The 20501-nt window shown below is 40.6% G+C and overlaps 1 protein-coding gene across 3 annotated transcripts in view; it reads left to right on the forward strand.

The window, feature by feature from the left end:
* adam12b (ADAM metallopeptidase domain 12b) overlaps positions 1–19364 on the forward strand; it is a 103571-nt gene extending 84207 nt beyond the window's left edge. For 2 of the 3 annotated variants that reach the window (XM_061744941.1, XM_061744943.1), the window contains 7 exons: positions 1715–1792; positions 5121–5229; positions 5503–5689; positions 8332–8440; positions 10285–10548; positions 14872–15047; positions 17730–19364. In XM_061744941.1, coding sequence (XP_061600925.1) covers positions 1715–1792; positions 5121–5229; positions 5503–5689; positions 8332–8440; positions 10285–10548; positions 14872–15047; positions 17730–17781 — 975 coding nt within the window. In that variant the 3' untranslated portion in view covers positions 17782–19364. The remainder of the gene's footprint in view (positions 1–1714; positions 1793–5120; positions 5230–5502; positions 5690–8331; positions 8441–10284; positions 10549–14871; positions 15048–17729) is intronic. The other variant, XM_061744942.1, reaches the window with a different exon arrangement.
* The last annotated feature ends 1137 nt before the right edge of the window (positions 19365–20501 follow it).

Genomic DNA, 20501 nt, shown 5'->3' on the forward strand with positions numbered 1-20501 from the left:
TGAGCGATTAAGCTACATTTCATTCTTCAATACGTGTTGTTACAATCCAGCATTAAGTGACACTTATGCACCACAGGAGCGTGGGGGTGGGGATGGACCATTTTCCTCCCAGAAAAACCTGCATGACCTTTCACATGAGTTTTGAGAGGCAAGTTAAGAGTAGAGGGTAAAGCATAGGCCTCATGTGGTCAGTGTCTCTGTTCAGGACGGCCGTAGTGATAACTGCCATCACTGTTGCTTGCAATGTCAACAGGACCCTTTTAATGTTTAACATTACAGTACAAAGGACTTCTGTGTTTGTTGAAATATCATGAGGTCTCTGGCTCATGTGGTCTCTCGTTCCTGCCATCAGCAAAAAGCAGCCAAAGTAACTCTGGACTCCTGCATCAGTTGTCTCTTGTAACATCTGTGTGTTACTTGGTGTCTCTGTGATGTTGAAACACGCAGGAGTGAAGCTAACCGAACAGAGCCAGTGGACAGCGTGGCAAAAGCAACTAAGAGGTTCAGAAAAGCAATGACAGACGATAAGAGGAGAGATAAAAGTGACTGAACCTCCACATCTATCTGAGATTTTTTTTTCAATAGCAAAAGTGCCTTTGTGCTACTTCAATGTGAAATGTCATCCATTTGTCGCCGTCCACCTCGGTTCGATATGTAATTACATTTTTTAGAAAGGTTTTTTTGTCTTGGTCGCCCACTAGAGTTTAGGCAGGTTGTCGGTTCAACTCTGAGGCATTATCCCCAGCTTAACGCGACCTTGTCTGCTCACCATGATGGCAACTTGGAAAAAAATGAATGAAGAAAAACAAAGAAATATCTTCCTGCTCAGGCAAAACATTGATTTTCTTCCTTTCATTACATGTTTTACACATGGCCCGAGACTTCTCTGTCAACACTCTGCAGATGTCAATCTTGTCTGCTCACAAAAGTTGAGGACGATGTGCCACATCTCCCCTGCAGCTTTGCATCTGGCTTGTGAAAGGTCTTTGCTGAAATTTGGCTAAACATTCAACTTAATTCAGTTCAGTTTAAAAGTTTATTTTTCTAATGGTAAGATTACACCCATAAATGCACATGATCTTTCGGGAAACTTGATGGCAATGCTAAGTTCAGTGGCATGTTATCAGATATTGCAGCGGAACAAGCTGATGCTTCACAGTCCTCGTGATCCTTTCCATTCACCGCATCAGACTCGCGCCGGGTGGTAAACAAGCTCCGCGCCTCTTTAAAGCTCTCCTTGCAGAATGGCCATCGGCCAGATCGGCCTGTTTCCTGGCTACAGTCTCCCAGGTCACAAGTTTGTACCACGCATTATCTGGAAATTTTTTTAATGGCCCGAAGGAGGGTGTTTGTCATGAGCTGGCAGCACATGGCCTGCAATGCAGTGGCAATTTGCAGAAGACGAGAGCTCAAAACTGCTCACATAGCGCAGCCTTTATGTGCAACTTAAAAGCAGCTTTCAGCTTTTTTTCTTTTTTCCAGTATGATGTTTTTGTATATTCTTAAGGGTGCACAACATACAGTATAACAGCCTTTGTGCCTTCACCTCCTGCAGTATTCGTGGTCCAGCTACCACAGTTTGATAACCGTGTGCAATATGCCACTAAAGTGAAAACATTCCCTCTTCTATAGAGTGAGTTTCCACCCGTATCTTCATCAGTTCCTCTCTTCCGCGCCTCTGAAAGTGTTTAATGGTTCTTTTCTCCAAATATAGGTGTGCCTAAACCGGCAGTGCCAGAACGTCAGCGTGTTTGGCGTGCACGAGTGCTCCGGGAAGTGCAGTGGACGTGGGGTGAGTGCAAAACACCTTTCAGCTCAGTATTTAGTGTTAATTTATGCGCAGTGGCATGTGAAACGCTGTTACACGCCAGCGAGGACTCTGTTTATCCACCCGTTCACATTTTGACCAGCTAAACACTCTGGTAGCTGCCTCTTTGTCCTGTAATTGCAAACAGTAGCAGAACAACAGTGTATTTACAGTGCAGCGTGTGAGTTATGGCACCTGCTCGTTTCCTGTAACTATCAATCTTCATTGTTCGACTGAGGGTAAATCAATCCCATTTAACAGCATTGTTTAAGGTCTCCTTAAAATGTTGTCCATCATGTTTTGGCTCAGAGAGGATGGCAGCGTGAGTGGTAATGAGTTTGGAGAAGATCATTTTACTCTGTGTGATCACCGTTTTGTTTATCCATAATTAGATAAAAGATTTGTTTATGATTTATCTGCTTTGTTGCGTGAATTCGCTACAAACTTTACTGGCTTGTAACCTCTGATCCTCACGCGCAACAGGTTCAATGACAAATCAAAGCTATCATCCTTAAGTAATTCATTAGGCTTACCTGAAACTCACTGGCCTCGGAGTAAATCCATCTGTTTAACAAAAACAGAGAAACAGCCGCTGCCTCCTGATTGGCTCACGGCACCAGAATTATCCTGTCGGAATCTACTTGCCAGGCAGATCTCAGAGGAGCCTTTTCCCAATGAAATGTTGTTGACATGCATCTTCCAAACTGCAGAAAGGTCCCTCAAAACAAATTAATTGCCATTTCGTCAAAATGCTGCACGAGGTGCGAGACCTGTCTGTGACAAGTAGTCATTCTTCTCAGTATGAGACTGTTTGCTTTTATTTAAACAAGATTGATTGTGAAGTGCGTTTTGGGACGTTTAGTTTTGTTACCACTCAAGCAGCTAACAAGGACCTTTTTATTTTTCATTTTGGTGTAAATGATTAATTTACAATTACATGTTCCCGATGAATAATTAAATCAGCATGTGAAGTGTGATATTTTCTAATACCTCGGGTGCATACTGAGCGTGGAGCCCGACCACTACGTGTACCACATCCACATCCGGAGGCTGATTTGTGGATCTTATTCTGGTCTTATTACCATTTCAAATATATGAGATCTCCTCAGACACTATAAATAATTCACTGCTTTTTTAAATGTCACATGTCTCTTTTTAGCTGCTGTTAGCTGTTAGCTTGTACCTTCCGAGTGTGTTAGATTTACGTCAGAGAGGAAAATGTGCGCTTTCTTTTGCACAGGAGCAGAGATCTCATTTCTGTCCCAAAGGTGCCAGAGTTCCCCTCAAGGGACAGAAATGGTGATTAATGTGGTTGTTTTCTATCTTTTAAAGATAGAAAGGCATCCATAACAATCAAAGGCAGAAATATGTTCCTTCAATAACCTTATATAGGGAGATGCTTTACACTCTTATTAGCTCATCCTTGTTTAAGTGTTGTTGTTCTTTTATTACTATTATTGTAGGTTCAGTTTTGTAATTTGACTATAAATACATGACATTTACCATCATAGTTGCTTATTACTTTACCCTTTTAGTTTTTTTTAATAACCACTTTGAGACCATGGTTTATGTCTTTTTTCGAAATGCTGCATGTTGTCATTGTGCAGGTTTCTTTACATGCTCCAAAAACATGTTTTCAGCATTTAAGGGAGGGTATTTGTGTCATTCATCTATGTATGGCCCTGTGGGGGACCGGTGATTTGTCAGGGGTGTACCATGTCTCTAACCTTTGGGACTAGGGGTGGGCGGTATGGACTAAAAAATGTATCACGATAATTTCTGGCATTTATCCCGATAACTTTAAAAATGGCGATAAAAAAAATACCAATTCAACTCCACCTTTGTAACTATAAATCTATCACCACATTCAGACTTTGGAGCCCCCAAAACACTGCTCTAAAAGAATACTAAATGCTACTAAACTATACCAATTAAATTGAATTTATAAAAACCAATTAAATTAGTACACCTGTACTGCAAAACTGGAATGACTCAGATCCGCCATGTTTGTTACACAAACACGTCATCAATGGGAATTTATCCTTTTTTCTTTCTTTCATTCAAGCTCATTTCTTTCTTTCTTTCTTTCTTTCTTTCTTTCTTTCTTTCTTTCTTTCTTTCTTTCTTTCTTTCTTGCTCATATCTTTCTCAATGGGAATTTATCCTTTTTTCTTTCTTTCATTCAAGCTCATTTCTTTCTTTCTTTCTTTCTTTCTTTCTTTCTTTCTTTCTTTCTTTCTTTCCTTCTTTCTTTCTTTCTTTCTTTCTTTCTTTCTTGCTCATATCTTTCTTTCTTTCTTTCAGGCTCAAATCTTTCTTTCTGGCTCATTTCCTTCCTTCCTTCCTTCCTTCCTTCCTTCCTTCCTTCCTTCCTTCCTTCCTTCCTTCCTTCCTTCCTTCCTTCCTTCCTTCCTTCCTTCTTTCACGCACACGTACGTTGTGCATCGATTTAATGCAGAACCATAAATGAGCTTTACACAAAAACGTCATCAAAGGGAATTTATCGTTTTTACCGCAAGATGACAAATTTTTACCGTGGGGAATTGTTTTGACAGTATATCGTGAACGGTAAAATATCGCCCATTCCTTTTTGGGACACATATTTAGGACAGGCTCCTACAACCCTCAACACGATGAAATAAAAAGATGTGTCCATTTGTTATTGATATCGGACATCTGGCTCGAGATTGTCTGAAAATGCTTGATTCTGTATTGGATAATGGGGCAAATCCACGAGTTTATAACTGCACTTTAGACTCACTGAACATTCCCGCCGCTGGTGGGGAAGTAACTGAAGCCTCAGACGAATTCAAAGTCATGCAGAAAGCAGTTCCTTCCACTTTTTCCTAGCATATTGCATTGGCGCATGATGAAATGTGGCGATGCTTCTCTTCACACAAATATACTGTAAAACTCTATCAAAACAGATCGTAACCCCCTCAAGTGCCTCTTGACCCCATCATTTGGTGTAAAGAGTGTCCGTGGCCTAGAGGCAGGGAAGGCGCTCAGGCTGTGTGTCAGAGCTAAATGCGAATCCCTCACAGCTGCACACACGGCCTCCTCCTCCTCCGTCTCCCCTCCGGCTGAGAGCTGGACTTGGTTACCTCACCGGGGAATCTTCCTGGATTAAACTTTTGTACTGGAAACCCGAGGCTGGAGACTCCTCCGCGCACATGTTTTAGATGTTATAAGTCTTAATGCAAACACATGTTCATGCGTTTCCCTCTGCCATGAGAGCAGTTGATGCGTAGAGCAGGAGACGGAGGAGAGTCCCTGCAGCAGCTGTTATACCTGGCCTCTTCTCTGCTCAAAGGTGTGCAACAACAAGAAGAACTGCCACTGCGAGGCACACTGGGCCCCTCCGCTCTGTGAGAAGGCAGGCTTCGGCGGCAGCATCGACAGCGGGCCGATGAGACTGGCAGGTACGCTGGACGACTCACCTTTCATCTACACTCACCTAGACAGAGACACGGCGACAGGAGCTCAGAAAAAACATGGCACAAATCTGTAGCAGCTGCACCAGCGTCAGTTCTGGGTTGGTGTAGTTTGAAGTTTAGTCAGGCTTTCGTAGAGCAACAAAGTAATCCATCACATGTTACAGACTGCATATTGTTCTTAGAGAGAGACACATTCAAATGTTAAGTTGACTGTGGTCCTGTAACAGTCTCATGTCCTGTCATTGTTCTGTGCTGTAGATGTGCGTGTGTGTGTATTAATGTGCGTGTTGTCATATATGGCATCAGCCGACAGCCTGTCTGTTACTGTGGCAATCCTGGTCGCCCTGGTCGGCCTTCTGGTGGCCTCCGTAATCATCTTTTTGAAGCGGAAGACTCTGCTGCGCCTCCTCTTCACTAGTAAGAAGAGCACGCTGGAGAAACTCAGGTAAAATCTGCCTTCAGATGACAGCACATCAGAAACAAACGACAGCATCGATTAGGCTACATTCACGCTACTAGGGGTGGGTATTGGGAAGGACCTCACGATACGATACGCATCACGATACTTGAGCCACGATATGATACACATTGCGATATCCCCATTATGTGATATCCCGATTATTATAGTATACATACTTCACCGAAAAATTTTAAAATGCATTACACATCTTAAAATCCAAGTTGTATATATGTACATCAGATGATAGTGATGGATCTAAAAATCCGAGTTGCACGTTCATCAGATTATAGTGACAATTCATGGGACAAACTGAGTCAAAACAATGTTTTATTATAACTATACAAGCTAAAGTTACAACTTATTTGTATATGTTTTTCATATTATTTACATCATATGAAATTAACATTAAATTTAGTATGAGGTTGCTTTAATTATGTGGCAAATGATAATAAACACAAGAAAGATGGTAGTAAAACCAAGGACAGGCACAGTGATCAGTCAGTATAGATATAAATCCATAAATAAATAAACCTCTGTCCATTATTTTTCATTTTTTAAGGACAGGCAATTGTGTTATATAAAAAATAAATTATAAAATTAAATAAAACGTGAAATAAAACCTGAGCTCAGTGCAGGGCCCTCCCAGGGTTGGTAGAGAGTGGCAATGCCCAGGACTGCTCCTACCTACTTAGGTAGGAGCACTGGGTGATATAATGGGAAAAAAGATCGGGGATAAAAAAAAAATAAAAAAAAAAAAAAAATCGATATTCAAATTTTGAATATCGATATTGAATCGGCTGGAAAAGTATCGCGATATATTGCCATATCGATATTTTTACCCACCCCTACACGCTACCAACCTCAGGGTCCGCCGCCACTAACATATCTGATTTGGTAAAGATGTTAATTATCGTTTCACAAGTGTCCTGGGTCAGATGTTCACGTGAGCAGGATAGCCCCCTTAAACAGCACAGATATTGTTCAGCATGAGCAGAAGAGGCGGTTAACTGAGGCAGGATGCGAGCAGGTCAGAGTAGAGACGAGTTATTAGTGGCATCATGTCACCGACTACTGTCACTTCCCTCCACAGTTTCTGATGTTTTTTCTGCCTTGTCGGGGATGTGTCTGTTTCAGCACCCCATTCACTTGACGCTCAGCATGTGCCTACGGGCAAACAGCCGCCATGACCATGACCATTCTCGCTTATGTCACATATGTGTCAGTATCTGATCTAGAGCAGCGTGCTGAAGTGAAACACTTATGAAATCTGGATTTTTTATTTTCAGGCGCCTCTTTAAAACTCGGTAGTGAGTTTCAGGTTGTTGCTTTACTGTCCAGCCTGCAGCTTTACCGTTAAAATTCACTCTCATCCACCGTCATTACCGCAATATTTCAACCTGTGACACACGCGTACGTACAGCAGAACTGTTAAAATTTTCCAGCAGATATGCTCCTGTGTAAATATGGTTGTATTGTCATTTATGCTACAACAAGGGAGTTTTCACGCTTGCTGCTATCCATCACCAAACTGTAAACTGTCTGGTGAACATCAGGTTCTTTGTTGTTCCTTTTAAGAGCTGAGAGAAGCCAAAAGCAGAGTTATAATTGAGGTTTTATTTAACAGGTGGACAGAACCTGGACTCAGAAGGATTAATCATGTTGTTTCTTTACTGTTTTAAGATAACAACATTCATCTTAAATGTATTCCCTAAATAGTTATATGAATTGAAGTATGCTGCATTCACTAGAAACATTGTTTTTAAGGTCCTATTTTCTGAATTTTGGACATAATTTCCTTCTTAAAAATATTTTTTGCTTGTTTTTTTCTGAATCAGAGACTTTTTTTCTAAAATGTAAACTTTTTTTCTGAATTGACCAGATGTTTTGATGTGAGGAAGAAAAAAAAAGTTCTGTTACCAATAAAACGAGTCAAGTTAAGCGTCAGGTCATAAATCATGATATCGTAGCTGGACTTTTATTTTAGACTCGTATCTGTTTGACTTTAAGACAGAAGTGTCTCTCAATGTCTCAACCCTCAAAACAAAGTAAAACTAAACAAGAGAGACATGTTTGCTCCCCTGCAAGTCCAAATCTGAAGCTTGTGTTATTGAAAGATGAAATCGTTGATTCGGAAAAACAGACCAGGATACCATTTTTTAAGAAAAGAAAAAAATCAATTTTAAAATTAAATTATAAATATTTAAAAACTGAGCTAAAGATATATGAAAGATATTTTGAAAAATATTTTTTCTCCTCAGGTACACAATATAGAGACAACACATGCAAGTTACAAACCAGATTATGAAAAAGAAATCCTTTCTTAAAACGTCTTAACTTTCTTGTTCTAACTAACTCATTTTAAAGCTTTCTGAATGTCGTTTAGCGTGTACCGGTAGATGTTTTAACTAACATTTAACTAACCCAATTAAGAAATACTTTTTACACCTGGGGAAGCAGGTTTTATTTGCACATATGGTGACACAAGAATCTTGCACATAAAAATATAAAACACTCACCTTGAATCTACCAGGGTATTTCAATAAAAACGTCATCCAAATAAACCAGATGACAAAGAATTTGAAAAAGAAATAAAAAAACAAGAATGTCTTTATTTGTTGTGCTTTTAGATCCGTGAAGCCAAACAAGCCCTCCAGCCCCATCAGGACTGAGTCCATGTACAAGCCCACGCCGCGGCGCAAACCTCCGCCCAAACCGTCTGCAGCAAACATGTATAAGGTGAGTCCCTGAGCCTGGATGCTCGTATGTTTGCTGTGTCTGTGTGTGTGGATGCTCATGTCTGATACATTCCTAAAAATGTGGAGCCGGGTTTCCTGAGTAACCTGCAGCTAAACGTCTCCATCGAGTCAGCACACCACCATGAAGCAACGTGACAACCAGTAATTGATTACGCCTCACTCCATCCCAGAAAGGAGGATATTAATTATAGTATTGTTGTTGATGTGTAATTGAGAGATTGTGCTATTTAATGAGATGCAGGATGTTGTTATTCCAGCTCCTTTTACGTTTGTGGTTGGGCTTTTTTTTTAGCATGAGACGCAGGATTGATTGATTCAGGCAGAAGAGAAGAAAGGTTTTGATTTGTTTGTGGAAAACGATAAGCACAAACGGAGATTACCTTTCGTGTTTGGATAACAAAATAAAGGAGCGGGCATTTAAATGCATGAGAGTGTGCAGATCTGATTTGTGTCTGCGCTCGCCTCCGTCTGCAACAACTGCGTGGAAGACTTCTGTCATAACCAAGTGTAGAAGTTCATCCATTTTATCTTTTATAGCACACTGCGGACCAGAGTGTATCTCTGAAGCAGCCTGTCCGCTCTTATTACGGTGACTACTCCAGCCAGTCGCAGATGTCAGCCTGCATCACGCTGGAGCTCTTTAAATGTGTCTGCATTTCTGAATTCTGTGTTTTTTTTGTCTGCATGTGTGCCAAATCCCTTCGAACCATTTTAGATGTTTTCTGAAATGAGGGAAGAACATCTGGTCAGAACATGTGGTCAGAGTGGCTGTCACAATTCCAGTACATCATATATATTAATATTGTTTTCCATTTAGTGGCTGACTCTGGCATCGTCATTTTCCTAATACCTTTATGACGGATATTGAATTTTACTTTTGCTGCCCCTGTTACAACGTAATATCTCATTTTAAAGCTTTCTGAATGCCTTTTAGAGTGTAGATGTTTCATTTGGTTGATATACTCATTACTTAGTCTGCAAGATGCCAGAATAGTGAAAAATGCTCATTACAGCTCCCCATCTTCAAACCAAGTCTTAACGAGGCATGCAGAGATAGCATTTTTGTTTAAATGGAGATCCGATAGAGTCCCTGGGTTTAACGAGATATAATCAAATATACAATTCATCAGTGTCAACGTTAAGATTTTAGCCTGCAATAATGTGGGTTTTTCACATATGGCCTTATATTTAACCAACAGTTGTGTAAAAGTGAACAGAGGCTGCAGACAATGAATTATTTAATCAAGGACAATTTGTAGTAGTAGTAGTAGTGTTTATTTCGAATATGAATCATATATAAAAAGAAAGAAATAAGACAATCATAACATGAGACATAACAAAGACATAACAAAGTACATATTCGAAAGGGAGTGAGAAGAAGTAAAACTTATAAACTCTCACCCCCTCCCCTTAAATATGACTAGCTAACACATGCGAACATAACATTATGCAAACATAATAAAAAAAATAAAAATAAAAAAACAAAAACAATCAAAACAAGACAATTAAAACATTGTAGCAACATAAGCTACTGACTAGTGTAAGAAAATAAGGATACAAATAAATAAATAAAAAATAAACACTGTATCATTGCACCCAAGCATTTTGCTCATCCCTGTACCTCTGAAAAATAATATATTTGTATTTTATTTTAAACGGTTTAATATTTGGACATTGCTTTAATTCCATTGAAAACTTGTTCCATAGCCTCACCCAACCAATTGTATCTCTTGTTGTTGTTGTTGTTTTTCATAGAGACATATTGTGACATCTGGGTAACTTGCGCACTCGATGAAAAATAACTTCTTCTCGTGGTCGTTTCAGCCATCTCTCCTGAGCGCGGAGCCTCTTCTCCCTTCGCACCACTTCCACTCCCACAGCCTGCGCCGGCTGCCTCTCTACCAGCCGCTGCACATCAGCCACCCCATGCCCGTGTCTCTGAGCGTGGGCCAGCCCACGCTGCCGGCCGTGCCGGCGGGGCCGGCCCACCACCGCCGGGTCCTCCCCGCCCACGCCTCCCTCTCACCACCACCAGTGCCACCTTTCTTCAGTCTGCCACGGCTGCAGCCAGCGTACCGGGTGGACCAGGTGGGTTTAAAAAGAAAAGTATTGAAGAACATCCTCTACACTTTGGCCTCAGACCTCATCTGTAACATATGACATAGCCCATAATATTTAAGTTGTGTGTATTTTACCGCATTACCCCTGACCTTCAACCTCATCGCCGTCAGTTTCCTCAAATTTTAAAGTGCGAATACAACTTGCCCTGACAAGTCACACTTAACGTTCAGCTATTTCTTTTTTCATTAAAATGACATTCTCAGTGGATCCTTGGTATTTAAAGACACTCTGACATCTCAGATTTGATTCAGCTCCTAAAAAAAAAAAAGCAATCACCCTCCACAGATGAGGTGTGCTCAGTATTTATGAAGCCGTTGATGGAGTTCACGGTTTCCATTTTCCTTAGCCGACCCCATCCGCGTTGGCGTAGAAATGGAGGCTGACCATGGAAACAACTCACTGTGGATCCGTGAGCATCCGCAGGTCCACAGTTAATGTCGTGACTCCATCTGCTGAGGAAGATCAGGTGGTACTATGGAAAGCTCCACAATTATATGTTCCCCTTTCCTTGAACACACAGATTTACTGCTTTAAAACACTCTGCCGCATCACTGCTGCTGTTAAACTTGCTTTTAACATAAAATAAGGCAGAAAATACCTCACTATGATGGATCATCCGGCCCAAGAAAATTACAAGTCTCATAACTTTCAGACAAATACACGCATAGATTAACAGAAAGCCTTGGTCTAGAAGGTAGAAAATCAACCTGAGAGCCTTACTGCGCTTTTAAAATGAAAGGCGGTAATGTAAAATGCATGCAAATTTACGGTTAATGATCTAAAACTTGCCACCTGTGCGATCGTTTTTTAAAGGCGATAGCGATGTGCTGGAGCTCGCCGCGTATCTACTCTGCACTCGGTTTGCTTGCTCACATATCGACAGCAACATTAAATCTGTTTCCCCTCCATGTGACCCAGCCTCTGAGTAAGGCGATGCTTTCTGCTGAGCTGGGACTATTGGATGCAGAAGAGATAGTAAATCCATCTGTCTGCTCTGGTGGTGGAGTCGCTGCCGTACCAGCACAGCGAGCAGAGTTGCACCAGATCTCGGTGCACAGGAAGCAGTTCGATAAGCTTTGTGATGTGACGCTTTTCTCTCTCGGGGAGGGAGCTTATCACGGCGGCCCACGTAGAGGCAGAGCAGGAGGGACTTGGAGGCCGGCGTGAAGTGTGGACATCCAGTTTCTTCAAAGTTTCATAACTTCGATGAGTGTCAGCACTTCCCCCCGATTAAAGATTTAACAGTTTATTTCTAACACAGTTGGAATGCTGTGTAAACTCAAAATAAAAAAGAGAAACTAAGGAATTATAAATCATTTCAACCGGCAGAGGAAACCAGCTGTTGCAGTGTGGAAATAATGTATCAGATGTTTTTTTTCCAGTAGGTGACATAAGTTTAGCACTGGGACTCTTAAACGACAGAACGTACTGTTTGAAACTGTGCAAAATGTGGATACGCATCTTGGCTAAATAAGCAGGTGGTGGTAGATTTTGAATTAGGCACTAATGGCGGTTCAGAGTGGCGCTTCTCTTCGTAACAACGGCAATGGGAATAATTCAGAGCGGCACAAATGCTCTCGTTGGTTGAGATAATAGCACATAAAGGATATATCTGTCTGGTGAAGAAGTACCTTATTGCTTGTAATGACAATTCCTTACAGAAAATAGTTTTTGCAGATCTGCAAAAGAGACATTTATTATATCCTCCAAATGTATCATGTGCTTCTGGCTCGCCCCCAAAAGAAGAAACAAGTCTATGTCACCGAAAATGTTACTTGTGATTCGTCGGGCAACACAAAAAACTGGCATCATGTCCAACTCCAGACGTCTCTGCAGTGTCCACATCAAGCATTGCAGAGCTCTCTCTTGACAGCGTTGAGTGTGTGCCAGCTAAAGATGTACTTCAGCTGAAAAGCTCTGTTTTCTCTATAAATTGAGCACTCGCTGCCTGCCAGGACAATGAAAGCCTTCTACCTGGTAATATCTGCAAGGCGTTTCTCTCTGCGTTGGAGCAGACGGGGGCCGATGGAGACGGCACATGTAGGTCAGAAACACAAGAGGGGATTCTGCTGGTATTTAACAGCAGGCCAGCAAGGACATGCAGGACATCAATCCTTAAAGAGAGAGTCTATTACAAGCTTATTGTAAACCTTGACACAAGCTCCCATGCGGTCTTTGCCAAAATGTCTTTTTTTTTTCTTCTTTTTTTGAACGTATTCACATTGACCGCACTTCATAAACGTCAGTGTTTCCAGGGAAATAAAATCTGTCTCGCAGTGATAGATGAGAGTGCAGAGAATGTCAACAAACAGACCTGTTTGTTATTATCTTGTTTGGCTGAAGGAAAAGACGGATCAGATACTTGGAAGAGTTGAGTAATTACTGTACGATGCAAATAAGGTGTTAGTGTGTTCACGTTGGCTGTCGGCAGCGTGTGGGGTAAAAAAAAAATAGATTAAAAAAATGCAACATGTCATTTTTCCAGAAACAGAAAATTGTTTTGTTTTTGTGAGACGAAACATCCTTCAGCTCCTCTGGTGGGTTTGGAGAGGTGTTTATGAGCCCAAGGCACATAGACCCAAAAAAACAGTGTAATAATTCATTTTGAATTAAGATACGTGAACACTGCCAAGCCCCCAGTCGCAGTGTGAGGTCTTCTACTAAAACTGGTGTTGGGGTGCATAAATCCTTCATTATTTCCACTCGTACGTGAATGCATCTGTCCATTTACATCTTTATTGTCTGCTTTCCTCTCAGATGTAGGCATTCATTACTCAGTACTTGTACGAGTTTGTCGTGACTTGAAGTGCTTTAAGGATAAAAATCACAGTGAATATTCACCCAGATTCCTCTAATTGGATGACAGGATTGGCTCACTGTTTGCTTTACTATTACTTTACAAACCTGCTGTGCTGCTAATGGAGCTCAGTCTGATTAAAGTATCTGATTTGTTATGTAGGCCGTCTTTGTTTGTCTTAATAAGAAGAGCCCTTGGCTTTTATCTGCAGTATGTCCATGTTTTTAAAAACCTTTTCTTAGCCAATGGCTATGATTAACTTTAATAAGATATTTATTTTTTTTACCCTTTGTGCTTTCTTTGGACAGATAAGCGCTGACTAAAAGTCTTTAAAAATAACTAAAAGTATCAAAAGATTACAGTTACAACATCCTAGATTTGTGTCTTTCATGGTGAATTTAGTCCTCTGTGGTATTTGTGTAAAGAAGAAGCTACTTGAGCTTTGGAAAAATCTTTAGAGACACTTCAGAAGCAAAAATGATACTTAGCTCAGTTACAATAACATAGATGATATTCAATAACATAAAATAGTTATTAATGGAGTGCTCCATTCATTTTAAGTGAAAATCCAACAGCACAGCATTATTCATTTCTGTGGCCAAACTGCAGAGATCTCCACCCACTCGGTTAGAAATGCCCCCCGACGAGGTCTGGCTCATCGTCGGTGTTTCCATCACACCACAAAAGTGGTGGGTGGGGTTGAGGCCGAGGCCCTCTTCAGCCAAATATTTGGAAAACTTGAAAAAAATCTGACATTATTTTAAGAGTTTGACGATATGTAGAACAACAGTCCATACCCCCTGCTTGAAGGTTTGTCTTCAACTCCAGATCAATAGAAATGGAAGAGGAATTTTTATAGGAAGGCATATGCATGTGTATAATGATAGCAATCACTCTGGGATTATGTAGTGAGGGGAAATGTTCATGTAAGGATCTGCTGACATGATTTGTTGGCATCTTCTGTATAAGTCAGACATTTCTCCACTGTAAATCTTCATGAGCATTTGAAACCTTTCATAACTCATATGAATGCATGATTTGGGTGATTATTTATCTGCATTCAGATCATTGTATTTCAGTGTGTGTGTGCGTGTGTTTAAAGATAGGTGGTTGTTGAGAGATTTTACGTGTGATGGTAACCAGGCAGATGTTTATCACTGTCTCGCCTCCTCGTTTAGATTAGTAACACACGATGGACCTCATCCAGATAACCTTCCACAGCACTGTCACAGAGGCGGTGGAGGAAAGAAGGGCTTTTTTGATTCGTCTCATGTTTGCTGTGGGTATCCGGAGAAGATGCTGATAACATAGTGCCCTCTAGTGAAATGTCTGCTTTTTCTTAAGCTGCCACACTGACTCACACTAAAAAAGAAAAGACCCTCTCATTTTCCCATTTCCACATTCTGAATGATCCATTTCTTGCTGCTTTTAAAAGGCAAGCACTGCATTTAGATGTTGAGAGGGCAGCAACTGAATTTTATTTCCCTTCTCAGGACTTTGAGAAGCCCAGCCCGCCCCAGAAACCTCTACCTGCAGATCCGCTGGTGCGGAGCTCCCGGGTGGGTCACAGTGCAGCCACGGTGGGGGTTCACATCCCTGGAGCCGGAGCCCTGCCCATACCCATCCCCACCGTTCCCAGGCCTCAGCCCGCCGTCCCGTTACCCTGCAGGTCTGTGAAACATGACACAACTCCCACTCTTCATAATTACACAAATGAACTCAAAGCACTGCCGCGATAAGCGTTGTCCTTTTCTTCCGCCTTTCTAGGCCAACAGCATGAGGTGAATGATCAGTATCTAGCTGTGAATACTGGCGTAATTGCTTTATTTTCCTCTTTAATTAAAACAAAGAAAATGACATGACAGATTTAATAACTGGGCTTCATAACAGCAAACATGGCGTGCGTAATATCTCTATGTTCAACGTGTTGCCGTTACAGTAAATTTGACCTACAGAGATTATCAACATGACTTTTAGATAAACATGGCTTGTGCTTAATCAAAAACAGGACCAACATATTAAGCTGCTGTCAGATTAAAGTAATGAAGTGGATGTCTAAGAGAGATTCTGTTTTAAAATGCAAGGGAGTGTAACATGTAAATAAAGACACAATGCAATGATGTAGAAATGAGCCTAACTTTATATTTAACTGAAAATAGCATAAAGTACATAGCAAATGTTGAACCTAAAATATTTTTGAATATTTTTTTCTACTTTCAATTTGATGCCAGGGACATCTTTCAGGAAAACACATTTTGTGATATCTAATAACTGGCAAAAGACCAAAAATTTACAACTGTATGACAAATGTGGTCTATTCAGAGCGAAGATGGGGAGGATTTCAATTTTTGTAGGCGAATATTGAACAATTAAAAAAAAAATGTAATGCCCTTTCAAACATCGAATACCCTGCATTTATAGGAACTCGTAACATCTATGTAACTTTTTCCACTTGGCACAAGTCTGAACTGAAGCAACTTACAGATACGTGCAACAACTCAATTCAATTGTTGTAAATAGCATCTATTACAATACAAATTGTCTCTAGGCGCTTTTGGGATACCCGGAGCATGACTCCCGAGCAGTTATTAAATAAGGCCAGATGGACAGAGGACGAAGAGATGAGGGAGATAGGAAAGAGAGGATGAAGAACATAGAGAGGATATATTGTCAATGATACATAAGACAAATCATATTAGTAGTTATTATCTGTTAGCTGGAGAATACGGTGGCCGACAAGGGCCAAACGCACTGCAACGGCCTAATGCGTCTCAGTTAAGGAAAACGGCTTCAAGTACAGAAACTATTCAAATTCACAAACTCAAAAAGAGGAACGATGCAAAGCACAAAACGATATAAAACAAGAAACCATCTTCAAAAGAAAAACGCTTCATAACCGGTCACTACAACCGGTAGTGCTCCAAACCTGCAGGGGGCGCTCTCAGCTTAACAGAGACCGAACAGCTGACTGAACCACAGTGTTTACATCCATGGTTTAAACATATAGCGGGAACGGTAATGTGATATAATGTGGTTTATATCACTGTACAACGCTGTACATTACGAGACGTTTCTTTATTATATTTCAACGTTACAGTCAGCTGTTCGGTCTCTCTCTACATCCCGTGTGTCTGTCCATTGAGCTGTTACGCTGAGAGCGCCCCTTGCAGGTTTGGTAACCGGTTATGAAGCGTTTTTCTTTTGAAGATGGTTTCTTGTTTTATATCGTTTTGTGCTTTGCATCGTTTCTCTATTTGCAACGCGTTTGATGATGCTGCATTTGTCTTTGTTTTTTGCAGCACGTTTTTTCATTTGCACCACGTTCCTCTTTTTGTACCTCGTTTTGAGTTTGTGAATTTGAATCGTTTCTGTACTTGAAGCCGTTTTCCTTAACTGAGACGCATTAGGCCGTTGCAGTGCGTTTGGCCCTTGTCGGACACCGTAGGAGAACTATACGTTCAGTGTACTTATATTGTTACTGATCCATGGTTGGTCGATGTGCTACAGACATGACTGTATAAACAGGTGTAGATATGAACCACTGTTGGGGTCAGTGATCATAATGCTAAACAAAAGCAAAAGTGCTTGAGCTGCAGCCTCTGCTATCTGCCTGACTATATCAATATTTTTATTACCTCCCTTGTACCGCTGTTTAAAGTGTTTATAATCCCCTTCAGACAGAAGTGGGGATCTCTTCTGGGCTGTTGCACAGGTTTTTGTCGGAGGAAAGAGGTTCTGTCTCAGCCTTTCTTGATTTAGGAGTGGCGCATCAGTGGGCAAAAGAGCTGGCCATACTTTCATATGTTTCACATCAACAAGGACTTGTAAACCAGCTCCTGGTACAATTATTCTTAGTCCTGCATTTATTCAAAATCAGTGAATGTCTGCTGGTGTTGATTTAAGAACATCATACATGGATAGTTCAATCAAACCTTCAAGAGAGCTCGGCCTGTGTATGTGAATTGTTACAGTGATATGACAAAATGATGTGAGAAAAACTAAATCACAGTGTCATTATTAGACTCCACTTGTTTTAATGTCCAATTTTGCAAAACATTGCAAGTGTCACACACAATCCATTGGTCTAAAAGCATGTCTGAACTGTGGAAAATTAATAAAAAAGTAATCATTGATTGAATGACAGTCGCATATCTCATGAATGAAACGGCCTTTAAAGAAACACTGCTTAAACTTGCAGCGTGCAAGCTATTTAGGATGGGATTTAAAGCGTAGGATTATGTAAATTCTCAAATAAATAGATATTGTACTCTGCAGCATTATCTTTTTTAGGAACACAGTTTTTCTGCATTTGATCTGAAGTGCAGTTGTTCTGCTTGTGTTTCTGTTTCAGACCTGTGCCGTCGTTGCCCTACAGACCACCAAAGACTCACCAGGACTGCTGAGCTGCAGACATTACGGATGAGTGCATCTCTTTAAGAAGAAAAAAAATTAGAAAAAGGACGAAGACTTTGTTGTATTGCACTAATTACTGAGACTCTGTTCGACCTTTTGGACAGCAGGACACGCCACAGAGTTCCCAGTAATAAAAAAGAGGGGCTGCCATCACACTTCGGTGCAGTGCCTCTGAAAGGTGCTTTGTTATCCTCGCTCAGGTACCAATGAACTATTTATTTAACTATTTAACTTCAGTGTTACCAGTTTGCGTGTACAGCACTCTGATGATGGAACATTTTAGAGAAGAAAGCAACATGGTGTCATTTTGGAGATTTCTTTTACATTCTTTGTTGATTTTTTAATACTTTTTTCTCAAGTGAAATGCTGAAATATATTATCTTTTCTATAAACTGTGCTTGAAATAGCGGCGCATTAAAAAAAGTTGGACTTGGATGAGGATAAGGGAAATGGAGCACAAGTCAGCATGTAAACTGTGGCTCAATGAACAGTGTTATTTATTTAGTTTTTCATATTTTACGATGTCTTCAATACCAAATACATTCTCTTTATCCTTGTTGCCATGGTGCTAAAAAACTAATATTGTTTTTCCCAGAAACCACAGCAATTTTCATGATTCACCTAAAAGCTGGAAGAAAATAATTTTAGCCTTTTTATTTTGTATAGTTTTCATTTCATTTGATTACTCTGATTTGCTCAGTTTACAGTCATGAAATGAGGTTCTTTGAGTCCTTATAAGTCCACTTTCTTCACTCACGTCAGGCTGGCTCTGATGTACTGCTCAGGGCATGTGTTAAACATGCTTCCCTGATGCTGGCAAGCCTTGCTAAGTGTCAATAGATATGACGGACTGATCGTGTTCCAGAGGATTACACCAACACCAAATAATTCAACATTAGCACTGGTGTTTGTATGTTTAACATTCACGCTCACTTTGTCCTTGAGTGTGGGAGCCAAGCTGGATGACTTAAGCACTGTGAGCTTTCCAAGCTCCTCCTCATCCTTTTTTTTTGTCTTTCACAACATTCCTATTTGATTTTGCATGAGCTCTCTGTTCATCTGTGCTTTCACTGCAGTGCTCATTTGATTCAGAGCCTGGTACTGCACTTAGTGGAATTTTTCTTCACGATATTTTTGATGATCCAAATGTGCTCTGCAAAGCCAGTTTCCTTACATTGTGTTTATGTACAAAATGTACTGGTGATGCTTTTCTTGTTTAGAAACTGTTCAGATGTGTTAAAAAGTCAGAGTAATGGCTCTCCCCTGGAAAATATTTGTTATAGCTGCGTGTGTTATCCGTTAAATGTTTATGCCATTTGTAAATCCTGTACTATGTTTAAAACCATTGCAAAGTGTAAATATTGTACGTCAACTATTATTTTTCTTCTGTCTTTGTTCTTGTTTTTTTTTTTGTTTTTTTTTTACAAGCACAGAAATGTAAGAGCTGTTTTGAGGCTGTGTCCCATTTACATTGGGCAATGAAAACAGATTTTTAACATTTCAGACCAACACTATTACTTGTAGGACTTTGAGGTTTCAGAATAATTCAGAGATGAAGTCAGAGCCAAATAAAAGTTGCTTTACGATTGTTTGAAAGAAGTGTTCTCATTTCATTCCATTTTTTTTTAATCCTGCAAGAATTGACCCCTCAGATATGTTTAAACCCATATCATTAATCATGCTGCAAGTACTAATACTTTAAACTAATATGAATCCATACTATAAGAGGATAGACAAGGATAAGCAACGGTGAAACAAAGCTTTGCCCCATCCTGCCTCAGTCCACTAAGCCTATGCCTGGCTGTGAGCAGGAATAATCTCCTGCTGTGATCTGAAGAAGCTTCTGACTGAAGACTGTTGTTGGATTGCTGACTAGTAAAGAGGATGCTCAATGTTTTAAATTATGTTTTTCATTTTATGAAGCACCCTTCTTTGCACAATCAGCTCCAGAGACTCCAGAACTGAACCAGGCTTCTTCATCAGTTTGTTTAGTTTATACCCTTGCTCTGATGCTGCTGCCCCTACAGATGACTGCAGACGAGACTGTGCACTCTGCAACATACTTTCTAGATATGAAACATCATTCTCTATACACCAATACAGGACATACAGTCTCCTCCGTCCTTTCTTGGAGACGGCATCACTGTTGCGTCTCCAGTCTTGTTTGTTGTCCAGTTAAGCACCAAGGTATTTATACTCCTCCACCTCTTCTCCTATGATGGAAATAATGTTTAACTTAGTCCTTCTTGTCCTAAAATCCTCAATCATCTCTTAAATCTTGGTTACATTCAGGAGGAGATGATTGTTCCCACACCTTTGCTAATAGTTGTCTGCACTCAGTCTCTTGCCCACCTATACGCCGCACAACTGAAGAGTAATGCCAGTATTTCTGCAGATGATAGGACTGTGACTTGTGCCGACGGTGTGAGGTGCAGAGCGTGAAGGGGGAAGGTGAGAGTCCAGTCCCCTGCGGTTGTCCTGTCCCGCTGAGCTGACCACCCAATCAGACACACAACGCTGCAGTCTGTCAGGTAGTCAGTAATGCAGGTGATTGTGGAGGCATCCACCTGTGTCTTCTTGAGTATCTACACAGTGAGCAGGCTGAATTGTGTTAAATGCACTGGAAAAACCAAAGAACATCAACCTTGAAGAGAGTATACTTTTTAAATGCCATAAAAAAAATGCCAGGGCCTGCTGTGTTGCTGCAGCT

The sequence above is a fragment of the Cololabis saira genome, chromosome 17 (assembly GCF_033807715.1).
Source record: "Cololabis saira isolate AMF1-May2022 chromosome 17, fColSai1.1, whole genome shotgun sequence".
NCBI classification, from domain to species: domain Eukaryota; kingdom Metazoa; phylum Chordata; class Actinopteri; order Beloniformes; family Belonidae; genus Cololabis; species Cololabis saira.